Source organism: Salmo salar, unplaced genomic scaffold (assembly GCF_965601325.2).
Source record: "Salmo salar unplaced genomic scaffold, fSalSal1 ptg000268l, whole genome shotgun sequence".
Lineage (NCBI taxonomy): Eukaryota > Metazoa > Chordata > Actinopteri > Salmoniformes > Salmonidae > Salmo > Salmo salar.
In genome coordinates, this window is record NW_027675341.1 from 741,405 (window position 1) to 768,646 (window position 27,242).

The window sequence follows — 27,242 nt, forward strand, 5'->3', positions numbered from 1 at the left end:
TATAAACAACTACCTATCTGTTATAAACAACTACCTATCTGTTACAAACAACTACCTATCTGTTAAACAACTACCTATCTGCTATAAACAACTACCTATCTGTTACAAACAACTACCTATCTGTTGCAAACAACTACCTATCTGTTAAAACAACTACCTATCTGTCAAACAACTACCTATCTGTTATAAACAACTACCTATATGTTACAAACAACTACCTATCTGTTACAAACAACTACCTATATGTTACAAACAACTACCTATCTGTTATAATCAACTACCTATCTGTTATAAACAACTACCTATCTGTTAAAACAACTACCTATCTGTTATAAACAACTACCTATCTGTTACAAACAACTACCTATATGTTATAAACAATTACCTATCTGTTATAAACAACTACCTATCTGTTATAAACAACTACCTATCTGTTACAAACAACTACCTATATGTTACAAACAACTACCTATCTGTTATAATCAACTAACTATCTGTTATAAACAACTACCTATCTGTTATAAACAACTACCTATCTGTTAAACAACTACCTATCTGTTATAAACAACTACCTATCTGTTATAAACAACTACCTATCTGTTAAACAACTACCTATGTGTTATAAACAACTACCTATCTGTTATAAACAACTACCTATCTGTTATAAACAACTACCTATCTGTTATAAACAACTACCTATCTGTTACAAACAACTACCTATCTGTTAAACAACTACCTATCTGTTATAAACAACTACCTATCTGTTACAAACAACTACCTATCTGTTGCAAACAACTACCTATCTGTTACAAACAACTACCTATCTGTTAAACAACTACCTATCTGTCAAACAACTACCTATCTGTTATAAACAACTACCTATATGTTACAAACAACTACCTATCTGTTACAAACAACTACCTATATGTTACAAACAACTACCTATCTGTTATAATCAACTACCTATCTGTTATAAACAACTACCTATCTGTTAAAACAACTACCTATCTGTTATAAACAACTACCTATCTGTTACAAACAACTACCTATATGTTATAAACAATTACCTATCTGTTATAAACAACTACCTATCTGTTATAAACAACTACCTATCTGTTACAAACAACTACCTATCTGTTACAAACAACTACCTATATGTTATAAACAATTACCTATCTGTTACAAACAACTACCTATCTGTTATAAACAACTACCTATCTGTTATAAACAACTACCTATCTGTTACAAACAACTACCTATCTGTTATAAACAACTACCTATCTGTTACAAACAACTACCTATATGTTATAAACAATTACCTATCTGTTATAAACAACTACCTATCTGTTGTAAACAACTACCTATCTGTTACAAACAACTACCTATATGTTACAAACAACTACCTATCTGTTATAAACAACTACCTATCTGTTACAAACAACTACCTATCTGTTATAAACAACTACCTATCTGTTATAAACAACTACCTATCTGTTATAAACAACTACCTATCTGTTACAAACAACTACCTATCTGTTAAACAACTACCTATCTGTTATAAACAACTACCTATCTGTTACAAACAACTACCTATCTGTTGCAAACAACTACCTATCTGTTACAAACAACTACCTATCTGTTAAACAACTACCTATCTGTCAAACAACTACCTATCTGTTATAAACAACTACCTATATGTTACAAACAACTACCTATCTGTTACAAAAAACTACCTATATGTTACAAACAACTACCTATCTGTTATAATCAACTACCTATCTGTTATAAACAACTACCTATCTGTTACAAACAACTACCTATCTGTTATAAACAACTACCTATCTGTTACAAAAAACTACCTATATGTTATAAACAATTACCTATCTGTTACAAACAACTACCTATCTTTTACAAACAACTACCTATCTGTTACAATCAACAATTTATCTGTTACAAACAACAATTTATCTCTTACAAACAACTACCTATCTGTTATAAACAACTACCTATCTGTTACAAACTACTACCTATCTGTTATAAACAACTACCTATCTGTTAAACAACTACCTATCTGTTATAAACAACTACCTATCTGTTATAAACAACTACCTATCTGTTACAAACAAATACCTATCTGTTAAACAACTACCTATCTGTTAAACAACTACCTATCTGTTATAAACAACTACCTATATGTTATAAACAACTACCTACCTGTTATGAACAACTACCTATCTGTTATAAACAACTACCTATCTGTTACAAACAACTACCTATCTGTTATAAACAACTACCTATCTGTTAAACAACTACCTATCTGTTAAACAACTACCTATCTGTTACAAACAACTACCTATCTGTTATAAACAACTACCTATCTGTTACAAACAACTAACTATCTGTTACAAACAACTACCTATCTGTTAAACAACTACCTATCTGTTATAAACAACTACCTATCTGTTATAAACAACTACCTATCTGTTATAAACAACTATCTATCTGTTATAAACAACTACCTATCTGTTACAAACAACTACCTATCTGTTATAAACAACTACCTATCTGTTACAAACAAATACCTATCTGTTAAACAACTACCTATCTGTTAAACAACTACCTATCTGTTATAAACAACTACCTATCTGTTATAAACAACTACCTATCTGTTATAAACAAGTACCTATATGTTACAAACAACTACCTATCTGTTACAAACAACTACCTATATGTTACAAACAACTACATATCTGTTATAATCAACTAACTATCTGTTATAAACAACTACCTATCTGTTATAAACAACTACCTATCTGTTATAAACAACTACATATCTGTTATAAACAACTACCTATCTGTAACACAACTACCTATCTGTTACAAAAAACTACCTATCTGTAACACAACTACCTATCTGTTACAAAAAACTACCTATCTGTTATAAACAACTACCTATCTGTTATAAACAACTACCTATCTGTTAAACAACTACCTATCTGTTAAACAACTACCTATCTGTTAAACAACTACCTATCTGTTACAAACAACTACCTATCTGTTATAAACAACTACCTATTTGTTACAAACAACTACCTATCTGTTACAAACAACTACCTATCTGTTACAAACAACTACCTATCTGTTATAAACAACTACCTATCTGTTATAAACAACTACCTATCTGTTATAAACAGCTACCTATCTGTTACAAACAACTACCTATCTGTTATAAACAACTACCTATATTTTACAAACAACTACCTATCTGTTATAAACAACTACCTATCTGTTAAACAACTACCTATATGTTACAAACAACTACCTATCTGTTACAAACAACTACCTATCTGTTATAAACAACTACCTATCTGTTATAAACAACTACCTATCTGTTATAAACAGCTACCTATCTGTTACAAACAACTACCTATCTGTTATAAACAACTACCTATCTTTTACAAACAACTACCTATCTGTTATAAACAACTACCTATCTGTTATAAACAACTACCTATCTGTTATAAACAACTACCTATCTGTTACAAACAACTACCTATCTGTTACAAACAACTACCTATCTGTTAAACAACTACCTATCTGTTATAAACAACTACCTATCTGTTATAAACAACTACCTATATGTTACAAACAACTACCTATCTGTTATAAACAACTACCTATCTGTTACAAACAACTACCTATCTGTTACAAACAACTACCTATCTGTTAAACACAACTACCTATCTGCTTTATGTTGGTCTGATTGAAAAACACTAATCCCCCATCACACACATAAAGAAAGTGAAGGGGGGTGTTGGGGTCGGGCGGCTAAAAAACAGAATGAAGGCTAAGCATTTTCAATAACCAGCAGCAGAGTTGAATTTCAATTAGTGACACAATTTTACAAGCTTCCGTTAAACATGACACTATGTGTCAAATCCACTTCGCTGTAGGCTAACTAAGTTTGTGTTCTTCATCCATCCCAAAGCTATATAATAGTGATAATACTACCATGACATGACACACTATCATGATGCCTTAAAGGGAATTGTAGCTGTGGCCCAGTGGCCGTTTTTTCAGGCAACTTATGATTTCAGGTTTTGTTCCAAATTATCGACAACATCCCCGTTTCCGTGTCTCATTTCATTTGACACGTTCATCAATTAATTCGAATGATTGGACAGAATAATAAAATAATAGAAAAAAAAATAATAAAAATAGAAAATAAAATAAACTCAATAAAATGTCATACTCCCCATAAAAAAAAAGCCTATAGAAATACTTTCTAAAATGTCTAAATGAGAGAGAAAATGTCCTGATAATTCCTATAGAACAAGTCCACCATTTCCCCGCTGTGTGTTAATGACAGTTGAACGTATTCAGGAAGTTCCCTGCTCCTTGTGCTTTATCCCACTATGTTGGACAGCTGTAAAATCGTGTAGACAGGTTGTCATACAACAATCAAAAGAGCTTCAGTGAATGGGACTGTAAACGCTAAACATTGGACATACAATTCTCCCAACAACTGAGAGATGATGCAGCGGCCCAGCCAATGCTCTAGCCACATGCTCCGGCGAGGAGGAGCTTCCAGCTCAAGTGGGATGCCAATCAAAGGCATAAACTTCAAATTGTATCTGAGAGATCAGGCTGAGACCTGAGGGCAGGCACATCAGTTGGAGCTCAATTGTTGATGTGATCACATCCGACGGTGTTGCAGCGAAAGAGAAAAGCTGAGATTTGAAAGAATAGCAGAACAACTCATTGTGACCTTATTTGCTGCCGGTTCTTTTCCTGGTCACTTTCTCTTTGACTTCTTTACTCTTCGGGTCTCGTGTTCCGACGTGTTTTGGCATACGGACTCGGCGGAGAGGATGTCTTTCCCCCAGTTGGGCTACCCTCAGTATTTAAGTGCCTCCCAAGCGGTGTACGGCGTGGATCGGCCGGGGGTCCTGACTCCGTCGTCCCGGGGAGGGAGCGCTGAGATAGCGGGTAACCAGTCGGCTGCTGCCGCTGCAGTCACCTCGGTGTTGGGCATGTACGCAAACCCTTACACTGCACACAACTACAGCGCATTCCTGCCTTACAGCAGCGCGGACTTGGCTCTTTTCTCTCAAATGGTAAGGGCTATTTCTATACTTCTGGTGTTGTATTGTAGTGGTCTGTATTGTTGCTTTACGTCAAAGTGTTTCACTTATTTTACCGGGAAAAGGCAGGTGAAAAGACGGCTGAGTACTATTCAGTCTGCGGTTGCTTTGCAACTTGCATATACTCTCGTTCTCCGGAAGTTTGTTGATAAGAAATAACAATCTATAACTTTTATCTGCACGTCTTAATTATTGGACTCAGATTCATTATTCTTAACCTACTTCGGAAGTGTATTAGTGATTTGAAGTGGGAGTTTGTTCCAGCTGCTTTCAAAGAAATGTTGTTCGATTATAAATGAGCCGACAAAAAAAACATTTCGTTTGAGGGAGAAGTTATTTAGTATAAAAGAGAGTTTAGTCTAGATAATGGTGCTTGTGACACAAATGATATAGTTTAGTTGAATTTAATTATTATAGCATTGGTTCTCGGCTTCAGAAATATCCCTAAAGACTGCTATTCGTTCTGGTGAATAGAAACAACAAAAAGGCCTTTGCTTGAAGTTGGCAGCTCCACAAATCATTCAACTGTTCGGATAAAACAGCAGCTATATAAACCAAACCTTTACGGCCAAACTTATTCCAGGCCCACAATAACCTAAACATTATATTATCATTTAGCCTCGCAACATAGTTCTACTTTTTAAAATTCATTTTGAGGGAAATGATTTGAGGATAAGACGTACGTATTTATGAAATATTGTGGGGGTTTTTTAAGTTTATAACCTGACATGTAAAAATGATAATTTACAGATACTTTACAATATAAGGCAGTTCATCACTATAGAACACGGTTACAAGAATGCAGCGTGAATAAGGCTTTCTCTGGTAGACAATACAACCTTTCTCATCAAATAAATCATTTAAATCCATGATGACATTGACATTTTATACTGTCCTACAAAAATACACTTCATTTAATAATTCCAATAGTTACTTCCATCTGCTTTTGATACAGAAATAGTATTGCTTAAATAACAAGAGAAACAGACAAGGCCGCAGCGGCAACTGATACCGTTTCGGTCAAATGCATTAAAAATAATTCTACTCAACTCAGTAATTAAAACGCGAAAACATATCATGAATATATATAATATATATATATATATATATATATATATATATATATATATATATATATATATATATATATATATATATATATTATATATATATATATATGTGTGTGTATAGTCATACTCTTAAATATATAGGCTTAAATATAATACATAGGTTATGAGTATTATAGTTTTCTGAACTTTTGGACGCTATTTCAAGGACATTGTCTACAGTTATCCCAAACTGTAATTAACGTAAACGAGTGGCATAAATGAGTTTCAGGGATATCCAAGCGATTAGGCCCATTATGAAATGCTCTTCGTGTCGAAATGTACGCGCGGTATTAGGCATTTATAGACATTGACGTGTTTCTAAGCAACATATTAACCAATCCCGTGGCGTTGTTCATCCTTCCAGGGCTCCCAGTACGAGCTGAAGGACAGTCCTGGCGTCCATCCAGGCAGCTTCACGGCCCACACCTCGCCAGCTTTCTACCCATACGGTCAGTTCCAGTACGGGGACCCGGCCAGGCCCAAGAACGCCACCCGGGAGAGTACCAGCACGCTGAAGGCCTGGCTCAATGAGCACAGGAAGAACCCTTACCCCACTAAGGGAGAGAAGATCATGTTGGCCATCATTACTAAGATGACCCTGACGCAGGTGTCCACCTGGTTCGCCAACGCCAGGAGGAGGTTGAAGAAGGAGAACAAGGTGACTTGGGGGGCCAGGAGTAAAGACGACGAGGATGGAAACATCTTCGGCTCCGACAATGAGGGAGACGCGGAGAAGAACGACGACGAAGAGGAGATCGATCTAGAAAGCATCGATATAGACAAGATAGACGATAACGATGGAGATCAGAGCAATGAGGATGAGGATGATAAACCGGACGGTAGACACCGAGAACTGGACAGTCTGGAGAAACGGCGAGCCTTCGCTCTGCAACACGACGCCTTCGACAAATCTAAAAACTCAATTTCCTCCGGGAAGGAAGAACTTTCTGATAGAAACAGCAACACCATAGTTGTGTCTCCGGACAGACAGGGAAGTTTTCAGCTCCCAGTGAACACTAAGCCTAAGATCTGGTCGTTAGCTGAGACGGCTACTAGTCCTGATAGTTCTGTCAAGTCCAACTCTCCCTCCGGTCTTACCGGTCACACCCCGTCTCAGATGCAGCACCCGGCCTTCCTGCCTTCTCACGGACTATATACCTGTCAGATAGGCAAGTTTCATAACTGGACCAACGGAGCTTTCCTGGGGCAGAACTCTCTGCTCAACGTCCGGTCGTTTCTAGGTGTTAATCAGCACCAGCATCATAACGTTCACTTACAGACCCAACAGCAACAGCAGCAGCACCAGGCCTCGGTGTTGGTGTCGACTGGAGCCTCGCCACAACTCAGCCCCAAGCACATAGGTACGCACCAGTCAGAATCCTATGCGCAATGCTTTATTTACGATTATATTTGGTAAGCAACAACAAAATAAATAAATAAAAATATCATAGAAATTACAGTTAGCCTATCAATTGTATTTTGTCCCCACCAAAAAAAGTGCTTTTAAAACGACTAAAGTTTCCCCCCCCCCCCCCACACACACACACACACACACACACACACACACACACACACACACACACACACACACACACACACACACACACACACACACACACACACACACACACACACACACACACACTAGTATTTGTTATAATAATTATCATAATAATAATAATAATAATAATAATAATGACATAGAAGCATTACGTTATTACTCAGGTATTTAATTAAAATATATAATTCGTTTATTTTGTAATGAGTTTTAATCCTTTTATTTCAGACCGTGAAAACGTTGTAAGAAGTGCCTCTCCTCCAACGCAACCTCTGAAGTCCTCATTCAGACCTCTTCACGATGGGTAAGAGGCTCTTTGATTGATTGGCTAAATGCAGTCGGACTAAAGCATTGCAGTAAGACTGATATTCCTAATAATTGTAATATCAAATGGTTTCCTAATATAAAAAAAATGGTGTCATTCTGTGGTGTGTTGTGGTTAGGCTCTTAGAAGGTATAGGGACTGGTTTCTTGGTGGACAGATGTGAGAGATTGGTCTGTCTTCTAAAATAAATAATTTAAAAAAAAGAGTTGTTCTTCTCCGGGTGACACGGGGTTTTTGGCCCCAGCCCCCTCTTCCCCCTCCTCCCCTAATTCCCTCCCTCTGGAGGCTGACTACTTATCAAGTCCCCCGTAAAACGGGACCTGTCTGGGGCTCGGCTTCCCTAAAGACCCCGGGGAGCAGCTTGGCCCTGGGGAGCTTTCTAGTGGAAGACTTTACCCCGTCTAGAGTGCTAACATTTACACAGACCCTCTTTTCTTCCCACTATTAGCACTAGGCCGCTGCTGGCAGTGCTATCCTCATATGACGGGCCTGTTTGTGTGTGTGTGTGTGTAGTTTGGCATGTTTTATACACACGTGGAATCATTCGTGTCATAAATGATATGCTTTAAATACAAGTTCCTGATATAGGTAAAAAAAAAAAAAAAGCGTCGATAGAATTCACATGAAAACTTGAAGAGATATAGAATCCTAGATCACATCTTCTGTATGTTGACCCAGTGGCAAATCTACTTGAAAATAATATTCTATTCTATAGAAAAACCAGTTTTGTCTTTCCATTGTTATCTTCATCCTCCTGTCTGTTCTTTCATCCCCCAGGACTCAGCAAGACGCGCCGCAGCTGGCCCTTTCCTCGGCTTGATCAAGACATTCAGCCCTGCAACAAACAACAACAACAACAACACTTTACGAACTCAGAAAAGGACAATGAGAAATAACTTAATTCACCGTAGCGTTCAGAACAAATGGTTCATTTGATATAAACTCCTGTGGCAGGATTTCGTCTATTGTTGTAAATAATGGCGCCGGTTATTTACCCGCTCCTTACCCTGGGACGTTTGGTTGTCTTTTCCTTTTGTCTTTATTCCGTTGGACTCTTCTGTTCTGTACATACAGTCATTTACATGTGTAAATAGCGCGTTGACGACATTTGTCCAGATCGTATATTTTGTCTAATAAACTAAATGAAATTATAGAGAAATCAAAGAATATAGATCTTTTTTTTGTTTTCGTTGGTATTTTCTAGATCAAACAGCTCTAACACAGTGAAATATTTAGAGAAAAGGGGACTCTGTCGCACAATATTATTAAACAATACCAGAATTTAATTTGGTTCAAACCTACACGATTATTATCAGTATTGTTATTATTACGATTATTATAATAATAATAATTATTGTTATTATTATTGTTGTTGTTGATTATTATTATTATTATTATTATTACAACACATCAGTCAGGGTAAATGGCTCGTCATAACTAACGCTAAGATGGTCCATTCCATTATAATCATTAGCAGCTAGGAGGAAACCGCCTTCACCTCGTCCCCCTGTTAGAGAGAGGGGCAGAGCGGCTAAAGCAGCGGATAATACAGACCCTCCTTTATCTAATGTTATTCCACTTTCTCCAGTTAAATGGGGAGGGAGCGGCGACGCATTGAGGTGCTAATAACCGGGCCAGATGGTTACTGGTGCCGGGGAAACGGACAGAAGCAGCTGGGAGCATCATTAAGTAATAATGTGGGAACGCCCTGCCCAAACCAAAATCAAATGGTTAAAATCTAATCTGTCAGAAAGAGAAGTCGATTCGGTAATGTATTATTAATAGTGAGAGGTTAGCTGGTCCGGTGACGTTGTTAGCAGGGTTACTAACTGTGTTTTTTTTTTGGGGGGGGGGGGGGTCCGGACAGATACATGTGATCGGAAACAGTTACAGGGATGGACTGAAGTAAGATACTTCTATTGAATCAGTTTAATAATAAGGTGATGAGGAACAATTGCAAGGATTATGGCGATGTGATTTGAAGTGTAACATTGTTTTGGTTATTGGAATGAACGGTGGTAATGTTGGATTCACAACGATCAGACTTCAATACAGAAAGATATCTCAGGCCTACATTAAAGACGATAATATTAACAGGTTTCATTCAAATTAAAACAACTGTAAACAACTATAAACAAATAATAGCCTCCTTAAACTGTTTTATTTTTATTTATAACAATTACATTTCATGTTACATATTTAGTGGATATAACGCAATGTCAACATACCTATTGAAAATGGTTAAATATAATATTTTTATTGTAGTATTTTCAATAGACGAATATATTTAGTATTCGCTATTTTGGAGGTATGGCAGGCTGAACGTGTTGGCTGGCTCGGTGCCTGTCTATTGTTGTATCACAGCGACCTCTATAGGCTTCAGTACATTTACAGATAAATAATTTTGACCTAGTCGAAATTTGCTGTGATGAATTATGTGCATATATGCACGAATTGATTGTGAGACTGCGTTGCGTCGAAAGATTTTCACTTTAACTCTAGAAACACTTGACAACTTGGAACTTTTTACAACTTGGAATAAAGCAACCAAATTTAGCCTAGAATATGTGTCAAAAGATGATATGTTATCAAATTGTTATTTCCTCCCGAATGGCGCAGCGGGTTATAAAGCACTGTATCTCAGTGCTTGCGGCATACACTACAGACACATTGGTTCGATTCCAGGCTGTATCACAACCGGCCGTGATTGGTAGTCCCATAGTGCGGGCGCACAACTGGCCCAGCGTCTTCCGGGTTCGGGTTTTCCCGGGCTAGGTCGTCACTGTAAATAAGAATTTGTTCTTAAAACCGACTTTCCTAGTTAAATAAAGGTTAAATAAAATAAACTATCTCACAGTCAGACTGAACACAAACACTGTGTGTGTGTGGTCAGATAAAGTTTAGAATATAATTACTTTTAGAAGATTGGAAACAGATGTTCTATATACACTATAAACCATAACAGTGTTCCCTGCGCCGTTGCTTATGAGGGTCAAACAATTTAAATTCAGTGTTAACAAAGGCAATTTAAAATAGTTGTTTTCTAATCATTTTACAAAGTCTAAAGATTGGTGTTGTCCTATATTAGTACATTTGAGAGATTATTTCGCAATGAAAACGTATTTGAGTATTTTTTATTTATTTTTTTAATCCAGAGAGCAAGGCAGAGTAATGGAGGTCTAACAGAATTGAATGAATCAAATGGAGATCAGTGCGCACTCCAGCAGTCTCCACCGGGTTAATTCCGGGGTCAAAGTGGCTTTATTTTTCAGTAAACGTTGACTTCTCTCAAGGAGAGAAACATTTATGCGCATAAATTTGTGACATTTTGATGGCAGTTCGCTAAACAGTTACGCCGTTAAAAGCCTGTTAGAAAATTAACCAGGTCAGAGGGTGGTAAAAGGGCAGGACAGGGTCAGATGTGTTTGTTGTGCCTTCTGTCAACAAAAAAAAAAAACAACACAATTAATTATATTATCAACAACTTTATGCATCTATACACAGAGCTCAGCCGTCTCTCAGATCTCCATCGGGAGGTTAATTCATGTATGGATTTAGAGACGCTGGTGACTTCTGGAACATCGCTATGAAGTTTCAATCGCCCTTGTAAATTACTATTAAGGACAAAAAAAAGGAAAATCAACCCAGTCATGGAACAACATGAAACGCAGAAAATATAAAGTGCTTATAATATAATGAAATAGATAATGTCTGAATAAACAACATGGCTCAGTGTTTAAATGCGCTGATATAATTCAGATGGACAAAAGACAGCCCTTCCAGGAAGTCAAGGCAGGTGCGCGGAATGTCATCTTTTAACTCTATGTTCACACGTCACATCTTCTCAACCAGCCTTTTGTAGTTGAAATGAAAATAAACCCCCAGGTGGTGTCTGATTTCTGGGTTTTGTAGCGAAGCACCTTGAGGTTTGCAGAGCCGCTAGCTGCAGCCTGCCATTATATTATGTTTCCTTTTAATATATACAACAACACAAATCATTTAGCGGTGGATGTACAGTTGATTGTTTAATGAGTAATAAAGCGGTTAGGAGCCTATAATTAGGCTGTCACTGTGAGCTGGTCCTCCCAGCGCCTCGGGCCACAGCGGAGAGAGACGCCATTCACACTCCAAACAAATACATTTAAGACAGCGTAGAGATATACTGTCGAGGTGGTTCGCTGTTAATGCTAAGGAAAGTCATCTAATATTCACCGCTTGTTATTTAATGGCCAACAAGTGTAAACAACAACACAAAAACAACAGCCCATGGTATAATAAAGTAACAACAATTATTATTAGTTAAATGACAGCAATTATTATAATAATGAGCAGTATGGGCAATTACCTTTTCCAATGAATTAAAGAGAAATATAGTTTAATATATCATCGATTTAATGGTTGCTCATGTGATAAAACACAGAAATATAGAAAAAAAAATGCCATATTGTATTAACAGATTTAAAATTAATTTGACTTTTAATCATTCCTATTAACAAAATAAAAGTTACATACATTTTAATAATGAATACATTAACATTAGATGCCAATGCAAATTGGCACTAAACTGCTGCTATGTTGAGGAAGAACATTGGACATATGGGAATCCAGAAAGTGGTTAGGGTTAGGGGTTAGGGTTAGGGATGGTTAGGGTTAGGGGTTAGGGGTTAGGGTTAGGGTTAGGGATGGTTAGGGTTAGGGTTAGGGGTTAGGGGTTAGGGTTAGGGTTAGGGAGAAAATTGGACATATGGGAACCCAGAAAGTGGTTAGGGTTAGGGGTTAGGGTTAAGGTTAGGGTTAGGGGTTAGGGTTAGGGGTTAGGGTTAAGGTTAGGGGTTAGGGTTAGGGTTAGGGTTAAGGGTTAGGGTTAGGGTTAGGGAGAACATTGGACATATGGGAATCCAGAAAGTGGTTAGGGTTAGGGGTTAGGGTTAGGGTTAGGGAGAACATTGGACATATGGGAATCCAGAAAGTGGTTAGGGTTAGGGTTTAGGGTTAAGGTTAGGGTTAGGGAGAACATTGGACATATGGGAATCCAGAAAGTGGTTAGGGTTAGGGGTTAGGGGTTAGGGTTAGGGTTAAGGGTTAGGGTTAGGGATGGTTAGGGTTAGGGTTAGGGTTAGGGAGAACATTGGACATATGGGAATCCAGAAAGTGGTTAGGGTTAGGGTTAAGCGTTAGGGTTAGGGATGGTTAGGGTTAGGGTTAGGGTTAGGGAGAACATTGGACATATGGGAATCCAGAAAGTGGTTAGGGTTAGGGTTAGGGTTAGGGTTAACACTAGGCAAGTCAGTTTAGAACACATTCTTATTTACCCCGGGCTACCCCGGCATAACCCTAACCCTGCCTAACCCTAACCCTAACCCTAACCCTAACCCTAACCATAACCCTGCCTAACCCTAACCCTAACCCTAACCCTAACCCTAACCCTGCCTAACCCTAACCCTAACCCTGCCTAACCCTAACCCTAACCCTAACCCTAACCATAACTCTACCCCAGCCTAACCCTAACCCTAACCCTAACCCTAACCATAACTCTACCCCAGCCTAACCCTAACCCTAACCCTAACCCTAACCCTGCCTAACCCTAACCCTAACCCTAACTCTACCCCAGACTAACCCTAACCCTAACCCTAACCATAACCCTAACCCTAACCCTACCCCGGACAACGCCGGGCCCCATATTTTCCATTTAGTCTCGGGCCGTGGTCCCACACCACACTATGCCTTTTGTTGCTGAACACCTACAGTGTTCCTTTGCTGCCTGAAATCTGACACAATGTAGCGATCCATTTACTTTGCTGTTGAATTGTGCCTTGTGTGAGTGTGAGTGTGTGAGTGTGTGAGTGTGTGTGTGAGTGTGAGTGTGTGAGTGTGTGTGTGAGTGTGTGAGTGTGAGTGTGAGTGAGTGAGTGTGAGTGTGTGAGGTGGTGAGCAGAGAGGTGACACTGCGGAGGGAAAAGTTTATCACTGGCTTGTCTTTTTGGCATGAGCAGCCTATTCACCCAAACCCTCTGCTTTACAACACAGTCGCCTCTGCCTCTTTCATCCAGAGATGTCTGTTGTCTTTCTGAAGATGCCTTAATCCAATCATCTCCGTAGTGAGAGAGAGAGCTGGCTGAATACCTCCTGTAGTTTGGCCCAGCTGGGAGCGACAAGTCAGTCTAATAGCAACACTACAACAATGTCCCAACACGGTGTTCAGATGACTTCTCTGCTGCTCCTTGTTTCAGGAACACAATGGGTTGAATGGGACGGATGGTACGATCACAGGCCTTTCTTTCCAAGAGGGACGGGTCGGTATCAGACACGCCACAGGATGAGACTGGGTTGGTGGGGGTGGGTGGTGGGGCTGGTGGGGCTGGGTGGTGGGGCTGGATGGGGCTGGGTTGGTGGGGCTGGATGGGGCTGGGTTGGAGGGGGCTGGATGGGACTGGGTTGGTGGGGGCTGGGTTGGTGGGGGCTGGATGGGACTGGGTTGGTGGGGGCTGGGTTGGTGGGGGCTGGGTTGGTGGGGGCTGGATGGGACTGGGTTGGTGGGGGCTGGATGGGACTGGGTTGGTGGGGGCTGGATGGGACTGGGTTGGATGGGGGGCTGGATGGGACTGGGTTGGTGGGGGCTGGGTTGGTGGGGGCTGGGTTGGTGGGGGCTGGATGGGACTGGTTTGGTGGGGGCTGGGTTGGTGGGGGCTGGATGGGACTGGGTTGGTGGGGGCTGGATGGGACTGGGTTGGAGGGGGCTGGATGGGACTGGGTTGGTGGGGGCTGGGTTGGTGGGGGCTGGGTTGGTGGGGGCTGGATGGGACTGGGTTGGTGGGGGCTGGATGGGACTGGGTTGGAGGGGGCTGGATGGGACTGGGTTGGTGGGGGCTGGGTTGGTGGGGGCTGGGTTGGTGGGGGCTGGACGGGACTGGGTTGGAGGGGGCTGGATGGGACTGGGTTGGTGGGGGCTGGATGGGACTGGGTTGGTGGGGGCTGGATGGGGCTGGGTTGGTGGGGGCTGGGTTGGTGGGGGCTGGGTTGGTGGGGGCTGGACGGGACTGGGTTGGAGGGGGCTGGACGGGACTGGGTTGGTGGGGGCTGGGTTGGTGGGGGCTGGGTTGGTGGGGGCTGGATGGGGCTGGGTTGGTGGGGCTTAGTTGTTTGGTTGGATGGAGGGGGTTGCATGGTTCTTGTGGACGGGGGAGGGGGCTGATTAGCTGGGTTTGTGGGGGCTGATTAGCTGGGTTGGAGGGGGCTGAGAATAGGTTGGGGCCTGAGACTCACATGGCTCTCTCACAAGTACCAACAACGACTTGGCAGCTGCTGATGATTCGCTCTCAAGCCCTGTTGACCAGGCCAGAACAGGCCAGAGGAGAACGTGGAGGTAGACACTTCCTGGATAATAAACATCTCCGTTCTGTGTTTTGATCAGCAGAGAGAGAGCAGAGTAGGACGTTCTGTGTTTTGATCAGCAGAGAGAGAGCAGAGTAGGACAGTCTGTGTTTTGATCAGCAGAGAGAGAGCAGAATAGGACGTTCTGTGTTTTGATCAGCAGAGAGAGAGAGCAGAATAGGACGTTCTGTGTTTTGATCAGCAGAGAGAGAGCAGAATAGGACGTTCTGTGTTTTGATCAGCAGAGAGAGAGCAGAATAGGACGTTCTGTGTTTTGATCAGCAGAGAGAGAGCAGAATAGGACGTTCTGTGTTTTGATCAGCAGAGAGAGAGCAGAATAGGACGTTCTGTGTTTTGATCAGCAGAGAGAGAGCAGAATAGGACGTTCTGTGTTTTGATCAGCAGAGAGAGAGCAGAATAGGACGTTCTGTGTTTTGATCAGCAGAGAGAGAGCAGAATAGGACGTTCTGTGTTTTGATCAGCAGAGATTGAGCAGAGTAGGAGGAACGTTCCCTGTGTGTCTGAGAGCAGATCAGAGATCCTCAGAGGTAACGGACCAGAGAAGCAACAAAACACTACTAGAGCCTTGTGGACAATATGTTGCTCTCTACCTGGGTCAAAACACACCCCAGATATACTGAGGACTCATTAGGGTCAAAACACACAGCCAGATATACTGAGGGCTCATTACACCCCAGATATACTGAGGCCTCATTAGGGTCAAAACACACGGCCAGATATACTGAGGGCTCATTAGAGTCAAAACACCCCCCCCAAATATACTGAGGCCTCATTAAGGTCAAAACACACGGCCAGATATACTGAGGCCTCATTACGGTCAAAACACACGGCCAGATATACTGAGGGCTCATTATGGTGAAAACACAAACCAGATATACTGAGGGCTCATTATTGTCAAAACACACGGCCAGATATACTGAGGGCTTATTAGGGTCAAAACACACCCCAGATATACTGAGGGCTTATTAGGGTCAAAACACACCCCAGATATACTGAGGGCTCATTAGGGTCAAAACACACCCCAGATATACTGAGGGCTTATTAGGGTCAAAACACACCCCAGATATACTGAGGGCTTATTAGGGTCAAAACACACCCCAGATATACTGAGGTACACCAATAACAGAACTACACTCAGGGTTCTAGGCTCTATCTCTGCACCAATAACAGAACTACACTCAGGGTTCTAGGCTCTATCTCTGCACCAATAACAGAACTACACTCAGGGTTCCAGTCTATCGCTACACCAATAACAGAACTACACTCAGGGTTCTAGGCTCTATCTCTGCACCAATAACAGAACTACCCTCATGGTTCTAGGCTCTATCTCTGCACCAATAACAGAACTACCCTCAGGGTTCTAGGCTCTATCTCTGCACCAATAACAGAACTACCCTCAGGGTTCTAGGCTCTATCTCTGCACCAATAACAGAACTACCCTCAGGGTTCTAGGCTCTATCTCTGCACCAATAACAGAACTACCCTCAGGGTTCTAGGCTCTATCTCTGCACCAATAACAGAACTACACTCAGGGTTCCAGTCTCTATCGCTACACCAATAACAGAACTACCCTCAGGGTTCTAGACTCTATCGCTACACCAATAACAGAACTACCCTCAGGGTTCTAGACTCTATCTCTGCACCAATAACAGAACTACACTCCACAACGCTGAGGGTTTCAGCCAGTTAGATAGGAGAGATAGAGAAGCCATTTTAAATGTCAGTGATTTATGATCTCAGAATAGTTATGTGTTTATCTATCTGGGATTACAATATGACAGATATGTGACAGATATGTCTTTTTGCATTGAAATCTTTGTAAAAAATCTGACCGCTTGTCCTATTCAAACTCGGGTGAAAGTTCACCTCAAGATTAAGCCAGTAAACTGAAGACTTTTTAAACAATGTAGGTACAGATACTGTATATTCATTGGTGTATTTCTTCACGTGTAAAGTTGCCAATCCTTGCACAGCTCGCGTGTCCCTCCTATCCGGCGATGCAGTTCAGAAGTCACTAGGCCACCGTCCTGACATCTGTGGACAGTGTCTTTCCTTTTTAACTAAAGATTAGTACAGTTGTGATGGACTGCAGCCTTTAAAATATGGATGAAAGCAGCTGCAATACCAGCGGATGGTGCGAGGAAGGCAGGGGAGCACAGGATTGGACGATGAAGTTATCCCAACTTCTAAGTCCCTCAGCAGGGTCTTCCGGCCTGTTGTTCCCAGACACACCGTCACACCCACCGTCCCAATCAGCGGCTTCACGTAGAGGCTGTGAATCGAATGGCACCCTATTCCCTATATAGTGCACTACTTTAGACCTAGAGGCCTATGGGTTTTGGCCATTTGGGGAACAGGTAGAAATATAGAAGGTGGAGGAGGGTGGTGTAATCTGGTGCGATCTACCGTCTCAGTGCAGGAAGGTCTGGCACATTGACGTGTGTCTCTCCATCTCTCTTCTGGAAGCACCGCTGAGAGTGTCTTTATGGGAAGCACTGCTGAGAGTGTCTTTAAGGGAAGCACTGCTGAGAGTGTCTTTAAGGGAAGCACTGCTGAGAGTGTCTTTATGGGAAGCACTGCTGAGAGTGTCTTTATGGGAAGCACTGCTGAGAGTGTCTTTATGGGAAGCACTGCTGAGAGTGTCTTTATGGGAAGCACTGCTGAGAGTGTCTTTATGGACTTGTCTGGACTCCTCGGGAAGCACTGCTACATAGAGCGGAATTAACACTGGAGAGTGTATACTGTAGTTTACACTATAGAGTGATATTAACACTGGAGGGTATATACTGTAGTTACACTATAGAGTGATATTAACACTGGAGAGTGTATAATGTAGTTTACACTATAGAGTGAAATTAACCCTGGAGAGTAAATACTGTAGTTACCACTATAGTGTGATATTAACACTGGAGAGTAAATACTGTAGTTTACACTATAGAGTGAAAATAACCCTGGAGAGTAAATACTGAAGTTTACACTATAGAGTGAAATTAACCCTGGAGAGTAAATACTGTAGTTTACACTATAGAGCGGAATTAACACTAAAGAGTATATACTGTAGTTTACACTATAGAGTGATATTAACACTGGAGGGTATATACTGTAGTTTACACTATAGAGTGATATTAACACTGGAGAGTGTATAATGTAGTTTACACTATAGAGTGAAATTAACCCTGGAGAGTAAATACTGTAGTTAACACTATAGTGTGATATTAACACTGGAGAGTAAATACTGTAGTTTACACTATAGAGTGAAAATAACCCTGGAGAGTAAATACTGTAGTTTACACTATAGAGTGAAATTAACCCTGGAGAGTAAATACTGTAGTTTACACTATAGAGCGGAATTAACACTGAAGAGTATATACTGTAGTTTACACTATAGGGTGATATTAACACTGGAGAGTGTATACTGTAGTTTACACAATATAGTGATATTTTCCCTGGAGAGTAAATACTGTAGTTTACACTATAGAGTGATATTAACACTGGAGAGTAAATACTGTAGTTTACACTATAGAGCGGAATTAACACTGGAGAGTAAATACTTTAGTTTACACTATAGAGTGATATTAACACTGGAGAGTAAATACTGTAGTTTACACTATAGAGTGATATTAACACTGGAGAGTAAATACTGTAGATTACACTATAGAGTGATATTAACACTGGAGAGTAAATACTGTAGTTTACACTATAGAGTGATATTAACACTGGAGAGTAAATACTGTAGTTTACACTATAGAGTGATATTAACACTGAAGAGTATATACTGTAGTTTACACTATAGGGTGATATTAACCCTGGAGAGTAAATACTGTAGTTTACACTATAGAGTGATATTAACACTGGAGAGTAAATACTGTAGTTTACACTATAGAGCGGAATTAACACTGAAGAGTATATACTGTAGTTTACACTATAGGGTGATATTAACACTGGAGAGTGTATACTGTAGTTTACACAATATAGTGATATTAACCCTGGAGAGTAAATACTGTAGTTTACACTATAGAGTGATATTAACACTGGAGAGTAAATACTGTAGTTTACACTATAGAGCGGAATTAACACTGGAGAGTAAATACTTTAGTTTACACTATAGAGTGATATTAACATTGGAGAGTAAATACTGTAGATTACACTATAGAGTGATATTAACACTGGAGAGTAAATACTGTAGATTACACTATAGAGTGATATTAACACTGGAGAGTAAATACTGTAGTTTACACTATAGAGTGATATTAACACTGGAGAGTAAATACTGTAGTTTACACTATATAGTGATATTAACACTGAAGAGTATATACTGTAGTTTACACTATAGGGTGATATTAACCCTGGAGAGTAAATACTGTAGTTTACACTATAGAGTGATATTAACACTGGAGAGTAAATACTGTAGTTTACACTATAGAGCGGAATTAACACTGAAGAGTATATACTGTAGTTTACACTATAGGGTGATATTAACACTGGAGAGTGTATACTGTAGTTTACACAATATAGTGATATTAACCCTGGAGAGTAAATACTGTAGTTTACACTATAGAGTGATATTAACACTGGAGAGTAAATACTGTAGTTTACACTATAGAGCGGAATTAACACTGGAGAGTAAATACTTTAGTTTACACTATAGAGTGATATTAACACTGGAGAGTAAGTACTTTAGTTTACACTATAGAGTGATATTAACACTGGAGAGTAAATACTGTAGATTACACTATAGAGTGATATTAACACTGGAGAGTAAATACTGTAGTTTACACTATAGAGTGATATTAACACTGGAGAGTAAATACTGTAGTTTACACTATAGAGTGAAATTAACCCTGGAGAGTAAATACTGTAGTTTACACTATAGAGCGGAATTAACACTGAAGAGTATATACATTAACACTGGAGAGTAAATACTGTAGTTTACACTATAGAGTGATATTAACACTGGAGAGTAAATAATGTAGTTTATATTATAGAGTGATATTAACACTGGAGAGTAAATACTGTAGTTAACACTATAGGAGTGATATTAACACTGGAGAGTAAATACTGTAGTTTACACTATAGAGTGATATTAACACTGGAGAGTAAATACTGTAGTTTATACTACAGAGTGATATTAACACTGGAGAGTAAATACTGTAGATTACACTATAGAGTGATATTAACACTGGAGAGTAAATACTGTAGTTTACACTATAGAGCGGAATTAACACTGAAGAGTATATACTGTAGTTTACACTATAGGGTGATATTAACACTGGAGAGTGTATACTGTAGTTTACACAATATAGTGATATTAACCCTGGAGAGTAAATACTGTAGTTTACACTATAGAGTGATATTAACACTGGAGAGTAAATACTGTAGTTTACACTATAGAGCGGAATTAACACTGGAGAGTAAATACTTTAGTTTACACTATAGAGTGATATTAACATTGGAGAGTAAATACTGTAGATTACACTATAGAGTGATATTAACACTGGATAGTAAATACTGTAGTTTACACTATAGAGTGAAATTAACCCGGGAGAGTAAATTCTGTAGTTTACACTATAGAGTGATATTAACACTGGAGAGTAAATACTGTAGTTTACACTATAGAGTGATATTAACACTGGAGAGTAAATACTGTAGTTTACACTATATAGTGATATTAACACTGAAGAGTATATACTGTAGTATAGAGGGATATTAACCCTGGAGAGTAAATACTGTAGTTTACACTATAGAGTGATATTAACACTGGAGAGTAAATACTGTAGTTTACACTATAGAGTGATATTAACACTGGAGAGTAAATACTTTAGTTTACACTATAGAGTGATATTAACACTGGAGAGTAAATACTGTAGTTTACACTATAGAGTGATATTAACACTGGAGAGTAAATACTGTAGTTTACACTATAGAGTGATATTAACACTGGATAGTAAATACTGTAGTTTACACTATAGAGTGATATTAACACTGGAGAGTAAATACTGTAGTTTACACTATAGAGTGATATTAACACTGGAGAGTGTATACTGTAGTTTACACTATAGAGTGATATTAACACTGGAGAGTGTATACTGTAGTTTACACTATAGAGTGAAATTAACCCGGGAGAGTAAATTCTGTATTTTACACTATAGAGCGGAATTAACACTGGAGAGTAAATACTGTAGTTTACACTATAGAGTGATATTAACACTGGAGAGTAAATAATGTAGTTTATATTATAGAGTGATATTAACACTGGAGAGTAAATACTGTAGTTAACATTATAGAGTGATATTAACACTGGAGAGTAAATACTGTAGTTTACACTATAGAGTGATATTAACACTGGAGAGTAAATACTGTAGTTTATACTACAGAGTGATATTAACACTGGAGAGTAAATACTGTAGATTACACTATAGAGTGATATTAACACTGGAGAGTGTATAATGTAGTTTACACTATAGAGTGAAATTAACCCTGGAGAGTAAATACTGTAGTTAACACTATAGTGTGATATTAACACTGGAGAGTAAATACTGTAGTTTACACTATAGAGTGAAAATAACCCTGGAGAGTAAATACTGTAGTTTACACTATAGAGTGAAATTAACCCTGGAGAGTAAATACTGTAGTTTACTCTATAGAGCGGAATTAACACTGAAGAGTATATACTGTAGTTTACACTATAGAGTGATATTAACACTGGAGGGTATATACTGTAGTTTACACTATAGAGTGATATTAACACTGGAGAGTGTATAATGTAGTTTACACTATAGGGTGAAATTAACCCTGGAGAGTAAATACTGTAGTTAACACTATAGTGTGATATTAACACTGGAGAGTAAATACTGTAGTTTACACTATAGAGTGAAAGTAACCCTGGAGAGTAAATACTGTAGTTTACACTATAGAGCGGAATTAACACTGAAGAGTATATACTGTAGTTTACACTATAGGGTGATATTAACCCTGGAGAGTAAATACTGTAGTTAACACTATAGTGTGATATTAACACTGGAGAGTAAATACTGTAGTTTACACTATAGAGTGAAAATAACCCTGGAGAGTAAATACTGTAGTTTACACTGTAGAGTGAAATTAACCCTGGAGAGTAAATACTGTAGTTTACTCTATAGAGCGGAATTAACACTGAAGAGTATATACTGTAGTTTACACTATAGAGTGATATTAACACTGGAGGGTATATACTGTAGTTTACACTATAGAGTGATATTAACACTGGAGAGTGTATAATGTAGTTTAAACTATAGGGTGAAATTAACCCTGGAGAGTAAATACTGTAGTTAACACTATAGTGTGATATTAACACTGGAGAGTAAATACTGTAGTTTACACTATAGAGTGAAAGTAACCCTGGAGAGTAAATACTGTAGTTTACACTATAGAGCGGAATTAACACTGAAGAGTATATACTGTAGTTTACACTATAGGGTGATATTAACACTGGAGAGTGTATACTGTAGTTTACACAATATAGTGATATTAACACTGGAGAGTAAATACTGTAGTTTACACTATAGAGTGATATTAACACTGGAGAGTAAATACTGTAGTTTACACTATGGAGTGATATTAACACTGAAGAGTATATACTGTAGTTTACACTATAGGGTGATATTAACCCTGGAGAGTAAATACTGTAGTTTACACTATAGAGTGATATTAACACTGGAGAGTAAATACTGTAGGTTACAGTATAGAGCGGAATTAACACTGAAGAGTATATACTGTAGTTTACACTATAGGGTGATATTAACCCTGGAGAGTAAATACTGTAGATTACAATATAGAGTGATATTAACACTGGAGAGTAAATACTGTAGTTTACACTATAGAGTGAAAATAACCCTGGAGAGTAAATACTGTAGTTTACACTGTAGAGTGAAATTAACCCTGGAGAGTAAATACTGTAGTTTACTCTATAGAGCGGAATTAACACTGAAGAGTATATACTGTAGTTTACACTATAGAGTGATATTAACACTGGAGGGTATATACTGTAGTTTACACTATAGAGTGATATTAACACTGGAGAGTGTATAATGTAGTTTAAACTATAGGGTGAAATTAACCCTGGAGAGTAAATACTGTAGTTAACACTATAGTGTGATATTAACACTGGAGAGTAAATACTGTAGTTTACACTATAGAGTGAAAGTAACCCTGGAGAGTAAATACTGTAGTTTACACTATAGAGCGGAATTAACACTGAAGAGTATATACTGTAGTTTACACTATAGGGTGATATTAACACTGGAGAGTGTATACTGTAGTTTACACAATATAGTGATATTAACACTGGAGAGTAAATACTGTAGTTTACACTATAGAGTGATATTAACACTGGAGAGTAAATACTGTAGTTTACACTATGGAGTGATATTAACACTGAAGAGTATATACTGTAGTTTACACTATAGGGTGATATTAACCCTGGAGAGTAAATACTGTAGTTTACACTATAGAGTGATATTAACACTGGAGTGTAAATACTGTAGGTTACAGTATAGAGCGGAATTAACACTGAAGAGTATATACTGTAGTTTACACTATAGGGTGATATTAACCCTGGAGAGTAAATACTGTAGATTACAATATAGAGTGATATTAACACTGGAGAGTAAATACTGTAGTTTACACTATAGAGCGGAATTAACACTGGAGAGCAAATACTTTAGTTTACACTATAGAGTGATATTAACACTGGAGAGTAAATACTGTAGTTTACACTATAGAGTGATATTAACACTGGAGAGTAAATACTGTAGATTACACTATAGAGTGATATTAACACTGGATAGTAAATACTGTAGTTTACACTATAGAGTGATATTAACACTGGATAGTAAATACTGTAGTTTACACTATAGAGTGATATTAACACTGGAGAGTAAATTCTGTAGTTTACACTATAGAGCGGAATTAACACTGGAGAGTAAATACTGTAGTTTACACTATAGAGGGATATTAACACTGGAGAGTAAATACTGTAGTTAACACTATAGAGTGATATTAACACTGGAGAGTAAATACTGTAGTTTACACTATAGAGTGATATTAACACTGGAGAGTAAATACTGTAGTTTATACTACAGAGTGATATTAACACTGGAGAGTAAATACTGTAGATTACACTATAGAGTGATATTAACACTGGAGAGTATATACTGTAGTTTACACTATAGGGTGATATTAACACTGGAGAGTGTATACTGTAGTTTACACTATAGAGTGATATTAACCCTGGAGAGTAAATACTGTAGTTTACACTATAGAGTGATATTAACACTGGAGAGTGTATACTGTAGTTTACACTATAGAGTGATATTAACACTGGAGAGTAAATACTGTAGTTTACACTATAGTGTGATATTAACACTGGAGAGTAAATACTGTAGTTTACACTATAGAGTGATATTAACACTGGAGAGTGTATACTGTAGTTTACACCATAGGGTGAGTATTCATGAGGGCTCTTATGTAGCAGGCAGAGGTGGCTGCTGTGGTGTTAAATGGCAGGACTCAGTAGAGCCGCAGACTCTGAAAAACACCAAAAGAAAGATGCCCAGGGTCCCTGCTCATCTGCGTGAACGTGCCTTAGGCATGCTGCAAGGAGGCATGAGGACTGCAGATGTGGCCAGGGCAATAAATTGCAATGTCCGTACTGTGAGACGCCTAAGACAGCGCAACAGGGAGACAGGACGGACAGCTGATCGTCCTCGCAGTGGCAGACCACGTGTAACAACACCTGCACAGGATCGGTACATCTGAACATCACACCTGCGGGACGGGTACAGGATGGCAACAACAACTGCCCGTGTTACACCAGGAACGCACAATCCCTCCATCAGTGATCAGTCTGTCCAAAATAGGCTGAGAGACGCTGGACTGAGGGCTTGTCGGCCTGTTGTAAGGCAGGTCCTCACCAGACATTACCGGCAACAACGTCACCTATGTGCACAAACCCAGCGTTGCTGGACCAGACAGGACTGGCAAAAAGTGTTAAGAGTCACGGTTTTGTCTCACCAGGGGTGATGGTCGGATTCGCGTTTATCGTCAAAGGAATGAGCGTTACACCGAGGCCTGAACTCTGGAGGGGGATCGATTATGAGGTGGAGGGTCTGTCATGTTCTGGGGCGGTGTGTCACAGCATCATCGGACTGACCTTGTTGTCATTGCAGGCAATCTCAACGCTGTGCGTTACAGGGAAGTCTTCCTTCTCCCTCATGTGGTACCCTTCCTGCAGGCTCATCCTGACATGACCCTCCAGCATTACAATGCCACCAGCCATACTGCTCGTTCTGTGTGAATGTCTGTGCTCTGCCATGGCCAGCGAGGACCCCGGATCTCAATCCCATTGAGCACATCTGGGATCTGTTGGATAGGAGGGTGAGGGCTAGGGCCATTCCCCCCAGAAATGTCCGGGAACTTGCAGGTGCCTTGGTGGAAGAGTGGAGTAACATCTCACAGCAAGAACTGGCAAATCTGGTGCAGTCCATGAGGAGGAGATGCACTGCAGTACTTAATGCAGCTGGTGGCCACACCAGATACTGACTGTTACTTTTGATTTTGACTCCACCGTTGTTCAGGGACACATTATTCCATTTCTGTTAGTCACATGTCTGTGGAACTTGTTCAGTTTATGTCTCAGTTGTTGAATCTTATGTTCATACTAATATTTACACACGTTAAGTTTGCTGAAAATAAACGCAGTTGACAGCGAGAGGACGTTTCTTTTTTTCGCTGAGTTTATGTGGATGAGCGATGGCCGAGCGGCATAGGCAAGGTGCAATAGATGGTATAAAATACAGTATATACATGTGATATGAGCAATGTAAGATTAATGTGGCATTATATTTCAGTGACTAGTGATCCATTTATTAAAGTGGCCAGTGATTGGGTCTCAATGTAGGCAGCAGCCTCTCTGAGTTAGTGATGGCTGTTTAACAGTCTGATGGCATTGAGATAGAAGCTGTTTAACAGTCTGATGGCCTTGAGATAGAAGCTGTTTTTTCAGTCTCTCGGTCCCAGCTTTGATGCACCTGTACTGACCTCGCCTTCTGGATGATAGCGGGGTGAACAGGCAGTGGCTCGGGTGGTTGTTGTCCTTGATGATCTTTTTGGCCTTCCTGTGATATCGGGTGGTGTAGGTGTCCTGGAGGGCAGGTAGTTTGCCCCCGGTGATGCGTTGGGCAGACCTCACTACCCTCTGGAGAGCTCTGCGGCTGCGGGTGGTGCAGTTGCCTAAACAGGAGGTGATACAGCCCGACAGGATGCTCTCAAATGTGCATCTGTAAAAGATTCTGAGGGTCCAAATGGGTCTGAGGGTTTAAGCCAAGGGTCTGAGGGTCTGAGGGTCTGAGGGTTCAAGCCAAGGGTCTGAGGGTCTGAGGGTCTGAGGGTCTGAGGGTCCAAATGGGTCTGAGTGTTCAAGCCAAGGGTCTGAGGGTCTGAGGGTTCAAGCCAAGGGTCTGAGGGTCTGAGGGTTCAAGCCAAGGGTCTGAGGGTTCGAGGGTTCAAATGGGTCTGAGGGTCCAAGCCAAGGGTCTGAAGGTCTTAGGGTCCAAATGGATCTGAGGGTTCAAGCCAAGGGTCTGAAGGTCTTAGGGTCCAAGCCAAGGGTCTGAGGGTCTGAGGGTCTGAGGGTCTGAGGGTCTGAGGGTCCAAATGGGTCTGAGGGTTCAAGCCAA

The 27,242-nt window shown here is 39.7% G+C and overlaps 1 protein-coding gene across 1 annotated transcript; it reads left to right on the top strand.

Moving 5' to 3' along the window:
• The first annotated feature begins 4,654 nt into the window (after positions 1-4,654).
• LOC145867304 (iroquois-class homeodomain protein irx-1) lies at positions 4,655-9,288 on the top strand. The gene is made up of 4 exons (XM_082971365.1): positions 4,655-5,117; positions 6,618-7,614; positions 8,040-8,115; positions 8,914-9,288. The coding sequence occupies exons 1-4, from the start codon at positions 4,872-4,874 to the stop codon at positions 8,954-8,956; spliced, it is 1,362 nt and encodes a 453-aa protein (XP_082827491.1). The 5' UTR covers positions 4,655-4,871; the 3' UTR covers positions 8,957-9,288.
• The last annotated feature ends 17,954 nt before the right edge of the window (positions 9,289-27,242 follow it).

Bases quoted from the DNA above. Each gene is read 5' to 3' on its own strand.
- LOC145867304 (XM_082971365.1), top strand. From the start codon at position 4,872: ATGTCTTTCCCCCAGTTGGGCTACCCTCAGTATTTAAGTGCCTCCCAA. The intron at 5,118-6,617 runs GTAAGGGCTATT...TCATCCTTCCAG, and splicing joins TGGCTCTTTTCTCTCAAATG to GGCTCCCAGTACGAGCTGAA. The intron at 8,116-8,913 runs GTAAGAGGCTCT...TTCATCCCCCAG, and splicing joins TTCAGACCTCTTCACGATGG to GACTCAGCAAGACGCGCCGC.